At 65.2% G+C, this 17,675-nt stretch overlaps 2 protein-coding genes across 5 annotated transcripts in view; one reads left to right on the forward strand and one right to left on the reverse strand.

Moving 5' to 3' along the window:
* ADAMTSL2 (ADAMTS like 2) overlaps positions 1–6,385 on the forward strand; it is a 31,029-nt gene extending 24,644 nt beyond the window's left edge. Inside the window, exons 17-22 of one of the 3 annotated variants that reach the window (XM_045563024.1) lie at positions 227–403; positions 2,984–3,128; positions 3,660–5,099; positions 5,504–5,669; positions 5,784–5,969; positions 6,093–6,385. In XM_045563024.1, the coding sequence (XP_045418980.1) occupies positions 227–403; positions 2,984–3,128; positions 3,660–3,778 (441 nt within the window). In that variant the 3' untranslated portion in view covers positions 3,779–5,099; positions 5,504–5,669; positions 5,784–5,969; positions 6,093–6,385. The remainder of the gene's footprint in view (positions 1–226; positions 404–2,983; positions 3,129–3,659; positions 5,100–5,503; positions 5,670–5,783; positions 5,970–6,092) is intronic. The other 2 variants (XM_045563021.1, XM_045563023.1) reach the window with 2 other exon arrangements.
* Positions 6,386–7,386: 1,001 nt separating this feature from the next.
* FAM163B (family with sequence similarity 163 member B) lies at positions 7,387–13,590 on the reverse strand. 2 transcript variants are annotated; one of them, XM_045563064.1, is made up of 3 exons: positions 13,522–13,590; positions 8,487–8,602; positions 7,387–8,037 (listed from the first exon to the last, which is right to left on the reverse strand). In XM_045563064.1, the coding sequence occupies exons 2-3, from the start codon at positions 8,577–8,579 to the stop codon at positions 7,630–7,632; spliced, it is 501 nt and encodes a 166-aa protein (XP_045419020.1). In that variant the 5' UTR covers positions 8,580–8,602; positions 13,522–13,590; the 3' UTR covers positions 7,387–7,629. The 2 variants fall into 2 exon arrangements, with proteins under 2 accessions (XP_045419020.1, XP_045419021.1); XM_045563065.1 differs by lacking the exon at positions 13,522–13,590 and having other exon boundaries at positions 8,487–8,828.
* Between the last annotated feature and the right edge of the window lie 4,085 nt (positions 13,591–17,675).

Consider the following 17,675-nt stretch of genomic DNA (forward strand, 5'->3'; position numbering starts at 1 on the left):
ACAAATTGGTTCCAAAACAGATGGTTTTGTGTTAAATTGCTTTTGATCAAATCCATCTGGGGCCAAACGGTTATCAAACAGTTCTCAGCCCGTTGCCGTTGATCTGGGCATTTGCACCTGCTCGCCGTCGACCACACTGTTAGCAGCAGAGTCGCTGTGGGCCGTGCGTCTTGGTCGTCCGGGCTCCGGCCGCCGACCCGTCCCCTGTCCCCCTGCCCCGCTGCAGTGCAACACCACCTGCGGGCGCGGGGTGAAGAAGCGGCTGGTGCTGTGCATGGAACTGGCCAACGGGAAGCCGCAGACGCGCAGCGGCCCCGAGTGCGGGCTCGCCAAGAAGCCCCCCGAGGAGAGCACGTGCTTCGAGAGGCCCTGCTTCAAGTGGTACACCAGCCCGTGGTCCGAGGTGAGCTCCCGCCTGGCCTGAGTGCCCACCCCGCCACGGTGCCTCCCCTCCGGCCCCAGATGCCCCGAAGTGCCCCAGCCTCTGTCGTGGCTGTCTGTCCGGGAAGCCCTCTGACCTCTGCCAGTCAGCTGGCACGAGGGCCACTCGCTCCGGAAACCATCCTGATCTCACCCTGGGTTCCCTGCGGCGCCCGCCCTGGGTCTGTTTCGGCCTAGTTGCTCTGGCCTTGAATCGCGGCCTCCAAGCTATGCATTTGGCTGCACGTGTGGCTGACGCGCCACGGGGCAGGTGGGCCCCAGGGGTCACTGGGGTCGTCCAGGCTGAGTCAGACACAGGCCTGGCCCCTCGTGATTCTATGGGCTCCTCAGTCCCCAGATCCCGCTGCCTTCAGGATGTCAGGTGGGGCGGGCTGAGTCTCCCCTCTCTCTGCAGAGGGAGCAGGGCCCCCACCTGCAGGGCCCCCAGGCCTGAGGCAGCCCAGGCTCAGCTTTTGCCCCCGGAGTCTTCTCTCTCCCCAGCGCGCCGTGAGGAGGGGCCCTCTGCCCAGTTCTCAGGGCGGGAACCTGGAGTTCGGAGATATCCGACCACTCAGGGTTCCACGGTTCCTGGGGGGACGGACGCTGGGGCCCTGGTCTGTCTGTTGCCCTGGGGCCAAGCCCAGGTGCAGTGAGTCATCTGCAGCGGGAAGGGAGGCCCCTACCAGCCTGCCCAGGGTCCAGGCAGGGAGCCCGAGGTGGGCGAGAGCCCTGGCTTCACGGCCTGGCGGGCAGAGCGCAGCAGCGGGTCCACCTCTCCGGCCCCTCCTTGCGCGGCTCCGGGGTGTGTGAGCCCCGAGCGTTCCTGGCACCGTGGCAGCAGGCGTGTCTGGACGGCAGTGCCCACAGCGCACGCCAGACACGCCGCACAGCCTCCTTGGTGGCAGTGCTGCCCGTGCCCAGCCGTCCCCGCCTGGCAGGGCCGTGTGCTCCAGGGGCCCCTGGGGAGGTGCCCGGCTCTGTGAGCGCTACTGGAGAGCAAGGGCCGGGGCCATGTGGCCAGGCAGTGTGACCTGGGCCTCCGCCGCCTCTGGCCTCAGTTTCCTCACACCCAGGGACAAAATAGGTGTGTTGAGGGGACTTGGAGCCCATTCGTGCACTGAGACACTCCACAATGTGTCCCAGACCCTGGCACCCTCGGCCGCTCTGGCGGATAGATGCCAGATCCTAAGCCTGGGAGCTCAAGGGGAAGATCCCAAGAGTCTGCAAATGGGGCGAGTCTGGGACCCCAAGAGTGCTGCTCCTACTCGGGGTGTGGGGGTCCAGGACCCCCTGCTCCCACCCAGGCCTGGCATCTGGGCCCCGCCCTGCCCTTACCACACGTGCTTGTGCGGGGTGACATCTATCCCTGTGGCCCACAAAAGGAACCCTAGGTGAGGAGGGGCAGGCTGGGGTGCTGGGGCTTCCCGGGCAGAGCGGGCCCTGCAGGAGGAGCAGGTGCCAGCCCAGAGCCAGCGGCAGAGACCGAGGCGAGCCGGGAGCGAAGGTTCCCTCCTGGAATTGAGGAGCCCAGGGGAGAGTTGTGCTTGGGAAGAGCGTCGGCTTCAGGTTGGGGGCCACTGTGGGGTGCACGTATCTCACTACGTGCTGGACTACGTGCTGGGCTGGGGCAGGAGGGAGAGCCGTGAAGGGGGGTACCCCAAAAAGGAGGCCAAGGGCTGTCCCAGAGGCAGCCCCACTGCCCTGCGGAGGCGGCTGGCACAGATGCGTGGAGGGCACGGGGGCCTCTGTCCCTTTCACCCCAGTCGGCTGCCCCCCCTTCCCCCATGGCTGCCCCCACCATGGTGCTGGGGCACAGAGTGGCTTGGTGAGTGTTTGTGCTTGCTACCCCACCCTGTCCACTCCCTTGGGGATGGAGGAGCTGGCACCAGGGCCGGCCAGGCGTGCGTGGTCTCCAGGGGCACGTCCAGAGGTTCCTTGGGGCTCCCGGCTGCGCCAGCTCGGAGCGGGCAGCCTTTCTGCCCAGTCGTGGCGGGGTCTCCCTGCGCCTCTGCTAACAGAACTGGAGCGGGGCCTGGGCTGGGACCTGCCACCCTACCCGCCTGAGGCGACCGAGGGCTTGGGTCCCAGACGTGCCTGGGTGACGTGGGGTCACTGTGTTGGGAGAGTGTGAGGGAGTCACCGCCCAGGATCTTGGCAGGACGGCAGGGTGATCGGTGTCCTGGGAGCTCAGCCGGGTTTTCCGAGGGGAACATCTGGACGGGGGAGCCGCGCTGGGGTGGTGGCCTTGGAAGACGTGCTTGGCCCACGACGAATGCTCTGCGTCACAGACCCAGCAAGCGGAGTTGAGGGAGGAGGGGACACCCTCACCGTGCACCGGGGAGACCGAGGCAGGCAGGGCGGGACGAGCGTCGGTCTCTGGCCGCCTGCACGCGGCACTGGGCTGCGGGCTCTAGGTTCAGATGAGCTTCCGCAGGCCCCCCGTCAGCCTGGGAGCCGGCAGGGCGGGGAAGGTTGACGCCAGGCAGGGTGGTGGGGTCTCCTGGCCCAAACCCCTGCCCCGCCCAGCCGGGGGCCTGGCTCATGCCACCTGTCTCCCCACCAGTGCACCAAGACCTGCGGGGTGGGCGTGAGGATGCGTGACGTGAAGTGCTACCAGGGGACAGACATTGTCCGAGGCTGCGACCCGCTGGTGAAGCCCGTCAGCAGACAGGCCTGTGACCTGCAGCCCTGCCCCACGGAGCCCCCAGGTGAGGAGGGCCGGGATCCAGCAGGACACACCTGGGACGGCCAGGCGCTGGCACTCGGGGGCAGGGAGGGAGGGCTGGAGCAGGTCTCTGGCCTGGGCACCTGGGAGAGGGAGGAAGGTGCCAGGCCGAGGTGGGTGCAGGGCAGGGCAGGGCGGGCGATGAGTCCTGCTTTGGGCGTGTTGCGTGGCCGGCGGGGGAGGCGCCTGTGCACTCCCGGGGGGTGTTTGGACCCCTGGGTGAGACTGGCAGCTCCTCCCCCTCCTGGCCCCTGGGGGTCACCCCGCTGGCGCACAGATCAGACCACTTGGCAGGATCTGGGACATCCGGGGAGCAGAAGGGAGCGGGAACCGGGGCCCCGTCGGGGGCAGGCCCGGCGCCCTGCACCTGGGCACAGGCACATGGGGCCAGCTGTCCAGGGGTGCTGCTGCCGGGGCCGTCCTCTGGCAGTGGAGGGCGGAGGCGGAGGGTCCCGGGGGTGCTCGCCCATGGCCGCCTCCTGACATGCCTGCCCCCACCACGGTCCTTCCGCAGACGACAGCTGCCAGGACCAGCCGGGCACCAACTGTGCCCTGGCCATCAAGGTGAACCTGTGCGGCCACTGGTACTACAGCAAGGCGTGCTGCCACTCCTGCAGGCCCCCCCACTCCTAGGCCGGCAGCTGCAGCCCCTTGGAGACTGAGACAGAGCACCCCACCCTGGGGCTGCTGCAGATTTGGGGGGCCCTCCACAGGCACCCTCCCGCAGGGCGCCTGGGCTGCGAGTGTGACACTGCGCCTCGGCTGTCGAATGGGGACACCCCGCAGCTCACGGGCCTGTGCGGGGGTCCCAGCGCCCATCAGCCCCTCCCCGGACAGAGCCGCCCCGGCTGTGGGAACCCGCACATCTTCCCGTGTGGCTCCTGGGCTGTGGTCCCCACCCCCAGCCCGGCAGTCCCAGCCGAGGGGCCCAGGCCCGGAGCCCAGCGGTGTGGGGGTGGCCGTTTGCTCTGGGGGGGCAGGGCCTTCTCAAGGAGCCTGCAGGTGACCCCCACCGGGGAGGGCGCTGGGGGTGAGGAGGGGGCTCGGGCAGCTGAGGAGGCCAGGTGCACTCCTTCCAGAGGATTCTCTCACAACTTAGCCTCTGCTCGGCGTCCCCTGTGCGGAACCTGTGTGTGCGGCGGGGCCGCCACACGCCCCGCCCCGCGGGAGGCTCTTCCCCACGGTGCGTGGTCATGGACAGCGGGCTCCGCCCCAGCGCCGTCGGTGCTGGTCTGTGTATGTTAATAAAGTGGTCGTATTTATGGCGGCATTGTGGGCTCTCAGTGGCTTCTGGCCCGAGGGGTGGGCGGCCCGGGGGATGGGGAGCCCGAGTGCGGCCACGCGGGTCTGTCCAGCTCGCCGAGGCCCGGTGCAGGGCAGGCGGGCGTGCGGGGACTGCCGCACCTGCTCCAGGACGGCATCGGGAGCAGAAAGGACAAAAGGCAACAAGAGAGCGGGGCCTGCGGGAGCAGCGTTCGGGGGCATCAGGATGCGGGGCCCGGAGTCTGGAAGGAGCTGAAACCGCAAGTCCATAATCACGGGTGCTAGGGGCACAGGGGTGACCTGGAGGGACGTGGCAGGAACTGCTGCCCCCGAGCCTGACCCAGGAGCTCCCCCTGGGGGTGTGCGGGAAGAACAGGAGGTGAGAGGTGGCCCCGGGCCCAGAGGCAGCAGCCACCACTGTGTCCTGGGCCTCCCGGGGCTCCGGACCCGGCCTTGCGGGCGCAGGGCCAAGACGCTCGGAGCCGCTGTTCCGGACAATCCCGCAGCAGGAGTGGCTTTTCCCAGACCAGAGGGTGGGAAGAATGTGAACGGAAGGAAACAAACAGCTGCCACAGAGCCTCGTGGAGGACGCAGTGGACAGAGGACCTGGCAACCCGCCACGGGACAGCAAGTCCGTCTCTGGGCCGAGCATGGCATAGAAGTGTCTCCTTTGGGCGCCGGCAGCAGGGAGGTGAGGGCCACCGGGCCACTTGCTGTGATTTGGGGCCAGCCCATCCCAGACGGGGACCTGCACGGGGTCCATCACGCACTGTTTTAGAAGGACGGCTTTCCAAAGGACTTGGGGCTTTGGGGAAACGGAGGCAGCAACCCCCCCACCCCAGTAGTTCTTGTCTGTGTGTGCCCCCAGGGGGCCGCAACCGGGTGAATGCCCTTGAAGGTTCTTTTCAGTCCCCAAAGTCCAGGAGTTGGAGGCCGGAGGGACGGGCCTGCCGCAGGGCAGCAGCGTGGCCTGCGGGGGGGGGGCTGAGCACCCGTGGCCCAGGGCTCTGGGGCGTCTGCCCACACCTCCTCCCTGCCCGTCATCACCCCTGCCCCCCTTTCTCCCCCTCCCCCCCATTCTCTTCCTTACTGTAGCTCTCCCTCCCCACCCTCCTTTCTGCCAACACTTATTGTGCACTTGCTGTATGCCGGGCTCTGTGCCAAGCACTGCGTCGACACTGTCTGGTTTCATCGTCCTAAGAGCCCCGTGAAGCCAGTGTCATCTCCATCGTGTGGACGTTAAAACTGAGGCTCAGAGGAGGTCAGTCACATGTCCCAGGTGACCCAGCTGGTCACCCCCAACCTGCTCTCCAGGAGTCCACGCTGGGGGGGGGATCCTAATCTTGGAAGATCAACACAGCCACCTGGGGAACAGGAAGCCAAGCGTGGCGTGCTGCAGTGGGCCCTTGCCCGACAGCCCTGGCCCGGCCTCCCACCCCGAGAGGGAAGGCGGACGCTGCCCAGCACCAGGTGGGACAAGGTACCGCCCGGGAAGCTCCAACGGGCTCTGGACTGGCCCGCACCCCGCACACTGAAGACTCGGCAGGTCAGTGGGAGACAAGTAAGTTTTATTGGCTTTCGTTTTCCTCGGGGAGCCAGCAGCTCCCCGGCAGGTCCCCACGGTGGAGCGGGCTGGGCTGGATGGAGCTTATGTCATTTCAAAGGGGCCTATGTGTCTACACAGAGAGGACAGAGACCAGAGAGGACGCAGGAAAGGGAGACAGAACAGCCGCAGGAAGTGCCACCTCCAGGCCCCCGCCCCCCCCGGGCTGATGCATCAGAAGCAAACTCCATGGGGAGGGGACCAGAGAGCAAAAGCCCCAGGAGGGGCTCAGGGCCTTGGGATGAATCCATGAGCATGTCCCGACCAGGCAGGAGAAGAAAAAGGAAGAAGAGGAGGAAAAATCGAGAACGCCACACCTAGCAAGTCTTCCCCTGCGCCTCTGCATCTTGGGGTGAGAGCAAGAACCGTCCTGCTCCGGCCACCCCCGGCTCAGGGAGGCCGCAGCCCCAAAGCGTGTCTCTCAGGAAGGGGTTCCAGGCCTGAGTGCCAGGAGGGAATGGTCCCTCCCTCTGGGTGGGGGAACCATGCTGCCCATGCTGGTGCCTGGGGCTGGGCCCGTTTCTTTAGCCGGAGGGAGCTGGGGATGGGTGGGCATTCCCCGGGAGCCCGTGGCCCAGCTGGAGCTGGCAGCGAGCGGGCCGGCTGGGGTTTCCACGCTGGCTGCCGGGGGCCATCCTGGCTCCCAGATACTGCCGAGGAGCCGGAGCAGGGGGAGAGGGTGACCTCGTTCCGGATGAGAACAAGGGCTCGAAGGGCTGAGACCAGCCCCTCACCACACAGGGGGGGAGACCGAGGCCCAGGGACAGTTGTGGGGGTCCTTACCCCTGGGCCATGGCTCTGCCCATCCCACCCAGCCTCAGGCTGTCTCCTGGGGGTCCTACCTGTGGGCTCCAGTTGGGGCTGAGGACCAGGCGATGGCCTTTCAGCCTCTTCCCTGTCCCTGTACCTCCTTTCACCAAAAAGCCAGTCAGGCTGAGCATTCCAGAGACCCTGCTGCCCTGGAACGCTCCCTCCTGGGGGGACCCATCCACCTGCAGGGGGCTCAGCACAACCAGCGTCTCAGCCCTGGAAGCTGGGGGCATGTGCACGAGTGTGTGTGTGTGTGACTGTGGGGGCGGGGGGGTGGATTAAGAGAGAGGGAGAGATGGGGAGAGCAAGGGAGAAAGGAAGGGCAACAGAGGAAGAGGAGGGGGCTCACGTGTTTGGGACTGGGGGTGCACAAATCCTCGGTGCAGGGTCCCAGGGAGGCCGTGGCTGCAGTGGGCCCTAGTGTTGCTGAGGCCGCCCCATCCTGGAGCAAGTAGGAGGCTGAGTCCCAGGGTAGGGGTGTCACACCAAGGCCACCCAGCGATGGCCGGGTGGTGGGGCTGAGACGGGGCCACACTCCCACTGCACCCGCACGGTGGCCTCAGTGCCTGAGTGCCCAGGCCCACGCCCAGCCCCCTGCCTCTGCAGTGTCACCTGGGCCTATGTCCCCTCCAGCCCCTGGCCCCAGCTGGCCCTACCCTCCAGGACAGCCTTATCCCCGCAGGGTGCCCGGGGGCTCCCAAGCCTGGGCCGGGCTGAGGACAGGGATGCAGGTGCCGGCCCAGGGCCAGGCTGGTGCGCCACGGAACCCCGCCATGGTCTCAGGGTGCCTGGGCGTGGCGCACGCCCGTCACACGTCGGTGCTGACGCTGCGGCTCCGCGAGAAGGCCTCCCGCATGGCCGAGAGGCGGTTGGGGTTCAGCGCCTGCAGGCCTCCGAAGGCCGCGGGGGGCAGCCCCACGTCCTCCTGGCTGAGGCTCTTGTAGACCACACGCTCGCCGCCGTTGAGCACGTCCTCGTCCTCGTCCTCTGGCTCCTGCAGGAAGAAGGCGGGTGGCTCGCGGTGGGAGCAGCTGCGGCAGAGGGCGCGGGCCTGCGGGGACCGCTGGCTGAAGGAGGTGGAGGCGGCCGGGTAGAGCGCAGGGCCGTTGGTCAGCACCAGGTTGCGGTTGGAGTGCAGTGGCGGCAGGTGCGAGTGCACCTCGAAGTCCGGCTCCTCCTCGTCCTCCTCGGACCCGTCCTTCTTGCAGCAGTAGTACTGCGGGCAGGGGAGGGCTGGTGACCGCACCGCCTGCCACAGCCCGTGCTCTGCCCGTGGGAGAGCAGCCCAGCCCAGACACCTGCTCGTGTGCACTGGCAGGGGTTACCCACCAGGCAGCACCCAGCACTTGCCATCATGCTCAGCCCCCACTCCATTGTGCAGGTGGGAAGACTGAGGCAGAGAAGGACAGGTAGCTGAAGCCACAGAGCCGGGTTTGTGGGCAGTGGCGGTGCGCCCGGCCCTGCACGGAGGGCTCCCCTGCCCTCCCGGGAAGACGTGGGCCGGGGCAGCCTGTGCCGTTGGCCACTCCCTTCTCCGCTCGGGCGAGGGTGTCCGGCGGCCTGGGCCCTGCCGGGGCTGTCTGTCCTCACCTCTCCGCCCCCTCCCGCTTCCTGGACCTCGAACCTCATGGCCTGGGGGCTCCCGCTCAGGGCCCCGGGCAGTACCTGGAGCCGGCAGTAGCACAGCACGGCGATGATGCAGAGCAGGATCACAGTCGCCAAGATGCCCCCGGTGATCACCACCGTCCCGGCTGTCATCCGCCCCCTTCTCCATCAACGGCCTGCAACACACGCCGCGGCCTCACAGCGTCACCCTCCTCATTGCGAGGGCCCCGCGCTACTTTAGGAAACTGAAAGGACAAGGCTGAGGGGAACAGGAGACACCCCGGGACGCATGCGGGCGGCAGGAGCTCGGCCGGGCCTGGCGCGGGAGGAGAGCCAGGCCCGGTCTGCCCTGCCGGCCGCTCCCCCTACCTGCATCAGTTTCCACATTCACAGAGGTGGGCGCTGAGGGCGTGGGTTCCCCGACACTCACGGGCGCGTCTCTCAGCGCTCCGTGGCACACGGGCGGGACGCGGCTCTGCAGACTCACACGCCGTAACATTTACCCAAACGCATCAAGCTGCACAGACGGTTTTGCAACCCGCTTCCCTGCATTGGCACCGAACGAGATTACCCTTATTGTTCCATATCATTCAATCTTCCTCTGAACATAATTTCTAACCATATTCCACTGTTTAATGTAAGCGATACCATTGCTTTTGAATTTTTAATTGTGGTAAAATACACATAACATTTCCCATCTGCACCGTGTTGAAGGGCACAGTTCAGTAGCACGACGTCTACGCACACTGCTGTGGAGCAGATCTCCAGCCTTCTTCCTCCTGCAGAACGGAAAACCAACGCCCTCCTGTATCTGGGTGGCTCACGTTAACAAATACTTCCAGCAGTGTTTCAATTGGCAGCTTTGCAGCTAAGCAATGTGAGCTGCTTGAAGTACAGAACATACTTCAGTGACTTTTTCAGGGTAAATTCTTAGCAGGGGGTTCGAGGCCTGAGGCCATGCGGTGTGCAAACCCTGCTATGGGAACGCCCAGTACACGCAACATGGCAGGGCCGGACAACGCTGCCCGCCGCCGCTGTCCCGCCGTGTGCGGAGGAGACGCGCCCCGACCTGCAGGAGTAGCTGCTTCCTGCCGTGGGTGTCCATGCCACCGCCTGCTTCGGCCGCAGTGGGCTTGCACGGCCGGCTCACAGAATTCCGGAACGTGCACGGCCGCTGCTCACGGCCAGGGGGAGCTGGTCCCTTCTGTCACTTCGATCCTCTGGCCTCACCCTTTCTCGCAGGGCCTCGGTGCAGGGGTGACATGTCAGGGCCAACCAGTTCACCCACAAAGGCTGCGGTGCCAGGTCTCGCCGATGAGGCCTGTAAGCAATGCCCGGTCTGCGTTTAGCGTTTTCCTGTCACACCCAAAATGCCTTTTCATGTTTGGTGCATCCAAATCAGGCTCTGGTGCGTCCAGCCCCTTTTGCTCGAGACCCGTTCAGCTCCGGCTCGCCCTCCTCTGCCTGGTCCCAGCCACTTCACGTTGTCCACCGAAGAAGCCGGTTGTTCATCTGACGGAGTTGGCTGGGTTTCCCTGCGCGGCGTCCGACGTGTTCCTTCCTCGCTGTCTCACGTCACACCCAGGGGCCTGATGTCCCTCTTGTCATGACGTCGAGGTTGCCCAGTGGACTCAGCCGCTCCCGGCCGCGTCCCCACCGGCCTCCCGTGGAACCGCTGCCGTGATCCTCGTGCACTGCCTGGAGCACGACGTCCTGGGGAGTCACAAATAGTGACTTTCCAAATGCTGCCATTTCTTCCACACTTATGGGCTCTGGATCTTCTTAAAAAAAAAAAAAACCCTAAAGAACTTCCCCTTATTCCCTACATGGTTACCCTAACATGTGGTCTGCAGAGGAAAGGCGTGGACGCTCAGCGCTGACTGCTCTCGGTCTTCAGGGAGGCTGCGAGGTTTGCGGTTGTTTTGCAGCATCACTGTGACCTCACGGATTTTGTAAAAATACCTTCAATGTGTCTCAAGCCGCTGCCTGCCGCGCGGCCCCCGTGTCACTCGGCGACACCCGCCACGACTCGGCGGGCTCTGCCCGAGGACAAGTGGCTCGTAGAGAACACGGCGTGGGCGTCGCTCCTGCTCCCGCGGTTCTGGGTGTTTTCAGCGACGGGGGAAGACTGTTTCATTTTTCAGAAAAAGAAAAATGAACATGAGTTCATACTAATATTTCCGCTAAAAATTAGAGATTACTGGGTTACTTGTTAAAATTTGATGTCTATGTGACTTTTACAGTGAAAATCTTGTTCCTAATAATGGGAACCTATTTACTCTTTCCAATGACACACGATAATTTTGAAATAACTTTACCAATATCTTTATTAACAAGTCTACTGGGAGGAATCTGGTTTTCCTTTACCCTTTTTGTTCTTATCCCTTTAGAGATATGTAGTAAAAAGACTGTTTCAAACTCATTTGAAATAATTCTTAGTGTGGTTTTTCCACCAACTTGATACTCACAGGTTTATCTTTCAGTTTGTTTTTAATTTTAAAAATTTATTTACTTTTGCTTTTTAATTGTAGAAAATATTTGGTTCCGAAGTCGGAGCATCCAAGCAGGTGCGTTCAGAGGGGTCTTGCTTTGCCCCCACCCTGCTCCGCCCCGGAGGTCACAGTTCTCCTTGGTGCTGGGGTTCACCCTGCCCTTGCCTCTTGCTAGAAATATAAGCAGAGACGTGTTTCCCTTCCCTGACACTTCCTTCCCTTCCTGCCGCAGCCGGCCCCGCGATGTCACAGCTGTCCTCGGCGTGGGACGCGCAGACCCCTTCACGGCCGCCTGTGCCCTGCGTGTGGGGCAGCCCCAGCACGCGCACCGGGCCCCTGGGCGGGCACTCGAGTGGTCCCCCGCTTTGCGCTGGTGCCAGAACATGCGAGGCAGAGCTCTGTGGGATGCACATTTCTAAAGTTTTTGGTAAATGCTGCCAAGGCCTTGCTGGAATTTGGGCCAATTTATCCCCTTCCTGGAATGTGTGAGAATAACTGACAGATGGGGTTTTTGTTTGGAAACTCAAGGTCTGGGTGGTGGGCGGGTGGGGACCGGGGGTGCGGGGAGGCATGTGGGGGAGGTCGCAGGCATCGTGGTATCCCTGCAGACTCTACAGCCGGAGCTGGGAGGGTCGCAGGCCTGGGACGGCCCTGGGCAGGCAGGGAGGACGGGCGGGGGGTGCGGACCTGGGCTGACACGGGACTGCCCAGGCAGGGCTAGACCCGGACCCCAGATGGAGCGGCAGATCCACACAGGCCCGGGGCAGAGGCAGACACAGACGGAGAAGGAGCCCCAGGACCCCGCTTTCCTGGGCTCCTCGGCCTCCCGGGTGGCCGTGGCCAGCTGGCCCGCCGGGCCCTGCTGAGGGAGCAGGGAGCAGGGAGCAGGCTGACCCCGGGACAGGCCCCAGGGAGCCGGGTGTGCGGAGCGGCTGGGGAGGGGCCCAGAGACGTTCCACGCTCTTCTCCAAGGACAGACAGCACAGCAGGCGGCTGCTGGAGCGCAGGGCTCTTCCCTTCCAGGGTCCCCAGGGACACTGCTGCAGCCCCAGGAATGTGGGCAGCCTGGGGAGGGCAGGGCCACCCACGGGTGACAGAGCCAAGCCCCAGCACCCCCAGGGCAAGGCTGGTCTGTGTGCGTCATCCTGGCAAACGGCCCCCTCACAGCTGAAAGCCAGGACATCAGGGCCACACACCCCACATGGGCACAGAGGCCATTGCCGACCCTGTCATCCCATCCAGCACCTGCCGGCGGGTCCTCCTGAGACCCCAAAGCAGCCCCAGGGTGTGTGGCCCACTTTGAAGACGCAAACGCCACGGCCTGGCGAGGAGATGCAGCTGCCCAGGCCCAGGGCCAGCAAGGTGAGGGGTCGGGTCAGGGCCGGACCCGCCGCTACCTTCCCTGAGCGCCGCCGAGCCCCCTGCCCCCGTGTGAGCGTCCCGAGTCCCGCGGCACTTTTAGGGGAGCACACTCTGTGCCGGTTTGGGGGTGTAGCCAGCCCCAGCCGTCTGCTCTGTGCCCTGCCCTGAGCCAAGAAGCGGGAAGCCGCCTCTGCCCACCTCTGCTGCCCCTGTGTCTACAGCCGGCCGGGTCGGCACGGACGTGTGCCTGGCTGGGCCATGTCCCCGGGGCATGGGACACTGGCTGGTCCCTGTGGTCACCTGACCTTGTGGCCAGGCGAGGCATTTTCAGCCGTGTGTGTGGAGAGCCAGAAGGAGCCAGTCCAGGCAGGAGAGGGGAGACACACGCAGGGACGCCGGGCTGTGGTCCTCGCGCCCGGCCCGACCCCCGCACTGCAGAGTGGCGCCTTCTGCTCCCTGCACCCGGACAGTGAGGGTCCCGCTTCACCCGTGAGGGTCCGGGTCCTGTCTCAGGGCCCTGAGGGAGGCGGCCACACTCCCAGAGTCTCCCTGCCAGGCCCGAGACACAGAGGGCCCAGTGCGCCCCCGGCACTGCAGGCCCCAGGCCGCGGCTGCTCTGGGCCCAGGTCCCGTCTGGCGGCGGGCGGCCTGGCGGCGTGACGGGAAGGGTGCTGGCTCGGCCGGGCACCCAGGGCTGTCAGCAGCCACCCTCCGACACCCGGGCCCGCCCAGCTGGAGCGTCTCAGCCTCGCTCTGCAGATACGCGCAGCAACGCCCGCGGCGGCGCCGGGTCCCAGGCCAGGCCCGGCCGACAGACGCACCCGCCACTGGCAACTCCGCCGGCACCGGCCTGACATCAGTCCACAGTCAACTCCCAACAGCCCGGAGAGTGACACAGCCCCCGGGACCCCACCCTCCTCGTCCCCACACTCGGGACGCCCTTCCCTCCTGACCTACCCTGGCATCAGAGCCAAGCCCGTGCCTTCCTCCTCCAGGAAGCCTCCCTGAACTTCTCTCATGCACCTCAAGTAACCTCAAAACGCCAGTGCCGGAGGGACCACGTCCCCCACCACCTAACAGGGAGGCAGGACGCCGACCCTGGGCTGTTTCCCCTCCCCCGCGCCCTGTGGCTGCTCTGAGCCTGCAGACCTCGGTGGGTCCTGGGACTCCACCCGGCTGCACCCCATGTGACATGAGTCCTGCCCAATAGGGCAGCAGGTGAGGGGTAGCCGGACACATACCTGCTGGTGACGTGGGCGGGGGCCTTTGTCTGGGCTGTGTCCTTATCTGCAAAGTGCGTCTGGGGCGGTTTAGGCAACTGACTTCCCCTGGCTCTGCGGGGCTTTATGGTTTTAAGTAGCCCAGGGAGGCTCCAGGTGATGTAGATGCCCTAACAGGGTTCGAGGATCACGTGAAAACGTGCCCGCGGTGAGTCACGATGGCCCCTCCCAAGGGTCGGCAGAGGAGGAGTCAGCTGCAGACACTGATTCATACCTGCCTGGGGCCTTTCTCGGTCAGTGGGGCTGACCCAGTGTCCCAGGGACACTTGTGTTCTGAGAATGCTGGGTGCCTAAGAGAGCAGGGGGGATCCCTGGGGCTTTGGGCTGCAGATGACGGTAATGGGTGGGGGGTAAACCAAGGGGAGCTTCCTGGAGGAGGAGGCTCTGACCCAGTCCTCGAGGAGGGCTGTCTCGACTGGCTGGGCACGAGAGTGGGGAGAGGGGCTGTGGGTGCAGGACCGGCACAGGCAGAAGCTCGGAGGCAGAGAGGTGCCAGGCAGGCCCAGGGACGGCCTGGCGGGGGCTGCTCTGCTGCCTGGTTGCACCCGGGCGCACCCTCCTCCAGCTCGTGCCAGCCAAGACGATTTGGCGAGAATAGCGCTGAATTGTTAATCTGCCCCCTGGGGCCATAAACGGTTTTTAAAGCTTTATAAACGGCTTTGCTTCCCTGTTCCCACTTTGGATTTTCAGAGACGGGTTGTGAGATGAGCCCTTCTGTGCACCCCCTCCCCCCAGAGTCTGGGGGGCAACAGTCCCCTCCGATAGCCCCGCGCCTCCTCCCGTGGCTGGCGAGGACGGCCAGCCGCGTTTACAAGCCCGGGTTGTCTCCCGTGGCCCTGGGGACCACATGGCGCGGGGCTGGCGCGGCAGGAAACACCTGGCCGCAGGGCCAGACACCGGCCTCCACCTGCCCCCCCGCAGGCCCCGCACCCCTTCCCCTGGCAGAGCCCCACCTCGCCGCCATCTGGACCACACGTCCTGAGCTCAATTCCAGATGCTTCCATTTTTCTGTCCCTCTCACTGCAACCCCAGCCCTCACCCGCCCTAAAGGCAGAGGGGGCCGGGCCTCCCCGACTGCTTATTTTGTGCCAAGGCCCAGCCGGTGCCTTGCGTGGCGCAGGGCAGGCAGCCATGCTCAGTGGAGGCTTCTGTCCGCCTGGTGCCCTGAGACCCAGCGCCCTGGCAGGCGCCCAGGGGAAGCCACGTCCCGCACCCTCTGCGCTGGCCAGGCCCTGTGGCTCACCCAGCCCAACGACTTCCACACCTGCCGGTATCAGAGCGGGGCAGCCTGGCAAACACGCCGGTGCCCAGGCACCGTGGGCCCTGGACTACGGCGGCTTGACATGCGCCTTCCAACCAAGCATGGAAAGTGTGGCTCATGTCCAGACGGGGAAACCAAGGCCGGTGGAGGGTTGGTCCTGGGGTGCGGGCGGAGCCACCTCACACTCAGACTCTGCCCCAGGCCGGCGTCTCTCCGGGGCTTGGAGGCCAGGACGCCTTTCCCTCCACACACGTCTGTCTGGGCACAAAGCGCTCCTGCTACCTGGAAGCCCAAGGGCCCCGTCGCCCGGGTGCGGAGCGCGGCCCACAGAGTTCCTGTCTAGACCTCCTCCACATTTGTTCCTAATTTCATGCTCCGCGGGCTCCCGGATTCCTGCGTTCCGTAATAAACAGGCGAGGAAGTCTCGGCTGCCGCGGTTGGTCTGGAGACATTACCCAGGGCCCAGCGGGGTGGGCTGGCGGGGGGCTGGGGCCGGGACGCAGCTGCCAGCTCCCGAGCGTCTCCCACAGGCCCGTCCTCGGCCCGAGCAGGCCCTGGGCTCGGCCGTGCCTGTGCCGGGGCGGGAGCCAGGGACGCCAGCCATGGCCCGACAGGGCTGGGCTGGGGGCTGGGCTTCAGGAAACTAGCGGGTGCCCTGGGCCGGCCTGCTCGGTGGCCCGGATTCCTTGAGAGCCCCCCAGAAAGTGCACAGGGACACCATCTGCCGCTTTGTGGGTGCTCTGCACCACGTGCCCTGTCTGCTGTGCTGACCTCACGGCGCCTGGGCTCCCCTGGGGGAGACAACCTGCCCTGGTGGCGGAGTCAACTGAGGCAGGGTGCAAAGCCACCAGCCAGGGACATGCCCTGGGCCTTCTGGGGAGCCAGGCTTCGACACAGCTCTGCGGGGAGCTGACCTGACACATCTTCCAGGCAGTAAACGGAGGTCAAAGAGCAAGACCATCCACTCGAGGAGCAGAAAGCCGGCCTGACAGACACCCTGTCTGTCCTGCCCCAGGAGCCGGGCTGGAGCTCAAAGCCGGTCCTTGTCTGGTGACCAAGCCACAGAGGACACGCTCAGGGCCAGCTCCCGCTGCCCAAGGCCAGAGCAGACCCAGGGCTGGAGCCCTGCCTGGCCCACCAAGGACATGGCTTGGCACTGGGGAGGGGAGTCTGGTGGGTGCTGTGGCCCCAGAAGGGAGGGGCCGGTGCAGACCCCAGGGCTGTGGGTGGCCGGAGGCCCCGGTCCCCGACCAGGAAGCAGGAAACTGGAAGGAGCAGGTGTTTGACCCACCTGGGCTGGCCCGGGGGGCTCAGCCTCCCACTACTAGGGAGAGAAGGCACCCCAGGTGGGTGGCCACCCCTCCTGGCACAGTCCCCAGGCAGTGACTATCCCCCAACCTCAGGAACCTTGGGGTGGGGCAGCGGGTGTCAGGAGCAGGCCCCCCGGCTTCCATCACGGGCTGCGCCGAAGCTGCGTGGGGCTCCCTGGTCAGGGCCTGTGCAGCAGACCCGGGGCCGCTGCCTCCGCCGGCCACCGCGGGTACAGAGGGCCCGGGCAGGTCACGCCGGTGGGAGCCCTGCTGCGGGGCCCTTTTGTCAGGCGGCTGCCATGCCATTTGAAGCCCTCAGAACAAGGCCCCGCGAGGTGGCTCACACCTGTAATCCTGGCACTCTGGGAGGCCGAGGCAGGATCACGTGAGGTCAGCAGTTTGAGACCAGCCTGAGCAAGAGTGAGACCCCCCTCCCGCCCCGTCTCTAGTAAAAATAGAAAAATTAGCCTGGCATGATGGTGCACACCTGCAGTCCCAGCTACTCCAGAGGCTGAGGCAGGAGGATCACATGAGCCCTGGAGTTTGAGGCTACAGTGAGCTATGATGATGCCACGGGACTCTAGCCCAGGTGACAGAGTGAGACTCCGTCTCAAAAAATAAAAAATAATACAGCCCTCGAAACAGAAATCTTGGGAGATCCTGCAACAGCCAAGCTTGGGCTGTCACCACTGCTGCCAGGCCTGGAGCTGTGGCCTCTGGCTGGGGTCCTGCTGGCCCGGAGGGCAGCCACTGGGCTGTGTGGTCCAGGAGGCTGGATCCTCGGCTCTGCAGCCAGGCCCAGTGGAAGGATCTAGCATGCTGCCCACCCCCTCGTTGTGCAGATGGGCACTGAGACCCCAGAGAAGGGGCTTGCCCAGGTCACCTTGCATCTCCGCTGCAGAGTGAGGGCTGGACACAGCCCAGCCAGCCTGAACTGCCTCCGGCCCCAAGGTGGTGGTGGGGGGGTAGGAGCGGGGAGGGGACAGGCTCCTGGGTGCTGAGCTCAGCAGACTCTCCCAGAAGTCCCCAGGGCTCCCCTGGTCCCTGTACCTCATGGTCCGATGTGTTTACGCACGTCCAGGAAGCAGCTCACGGTTCCTGCCCGTGTCTCTGGCCAGCCCTTCAACCGCTGACGCTGTGATCCCAACGGCGCAGAGAAATCTGCTCTCAACAAAGAGAACGCTCAGAAAAATCCCTGGGACCAGGGTGATGCCCTGACTGGGGCTCCTGCCCCTGCCATCCTGCGTTGCCCCATGGGGGTTCCTGAACCACAGTCTGGACAGGACGCTGCCTCACTCAGACGCCCTGGAGGGCTCCCAGTGCCTCTTCCTAACAACAAGCACGTCATCCCGTACTGAGCAGCACTGCCTCTGTGCCGTGGTGGGTGACGCCTGTCACCAACGTCTCCTTTAACCCCCAGGACCGTCCAGGCATTTTGCAGACCAGGAAACCGAGAGCCAGGGAGCTCAGCATGGGGAGTCCCCCGGTGAGGGCTGGGGCGCCACGGGGGTGAGCAGGGTGCGCTGCCCCAAAGCGGACGTCTC

Source organism: Lemur catta, chromosome 10 (genome assembly GCF_020740605.2).
Source record: "Lemur catta isolate mLemCat1 chromosome 10, mLemCat1.pri, whole genome shotgun sequence".
NCBI lineage: Eukaryota > Metazoa > Chordata > Mammalia > Primates > Lemuridae > Lemur > Lemur catta.

What these genes read in the sequence shown, in the direction of transcription:
- FAM163B (XM_045563064.1), bottom strand. Translation starts at nt 8,579, where the DNA reads ATGACAGCCGGGACGGTGGTGATCACCGGGGGCATCTTGGCGACTGTG. An exon ending in TGTGCTACTGCCGGCTCCAG is followed by an intron (nt 8,038 to 8,486) that starts GTACTGCCCGGG and finishes CCCTGCCCGCAG; the next exon opens with TACTACTGCTGCAAGAAGGA.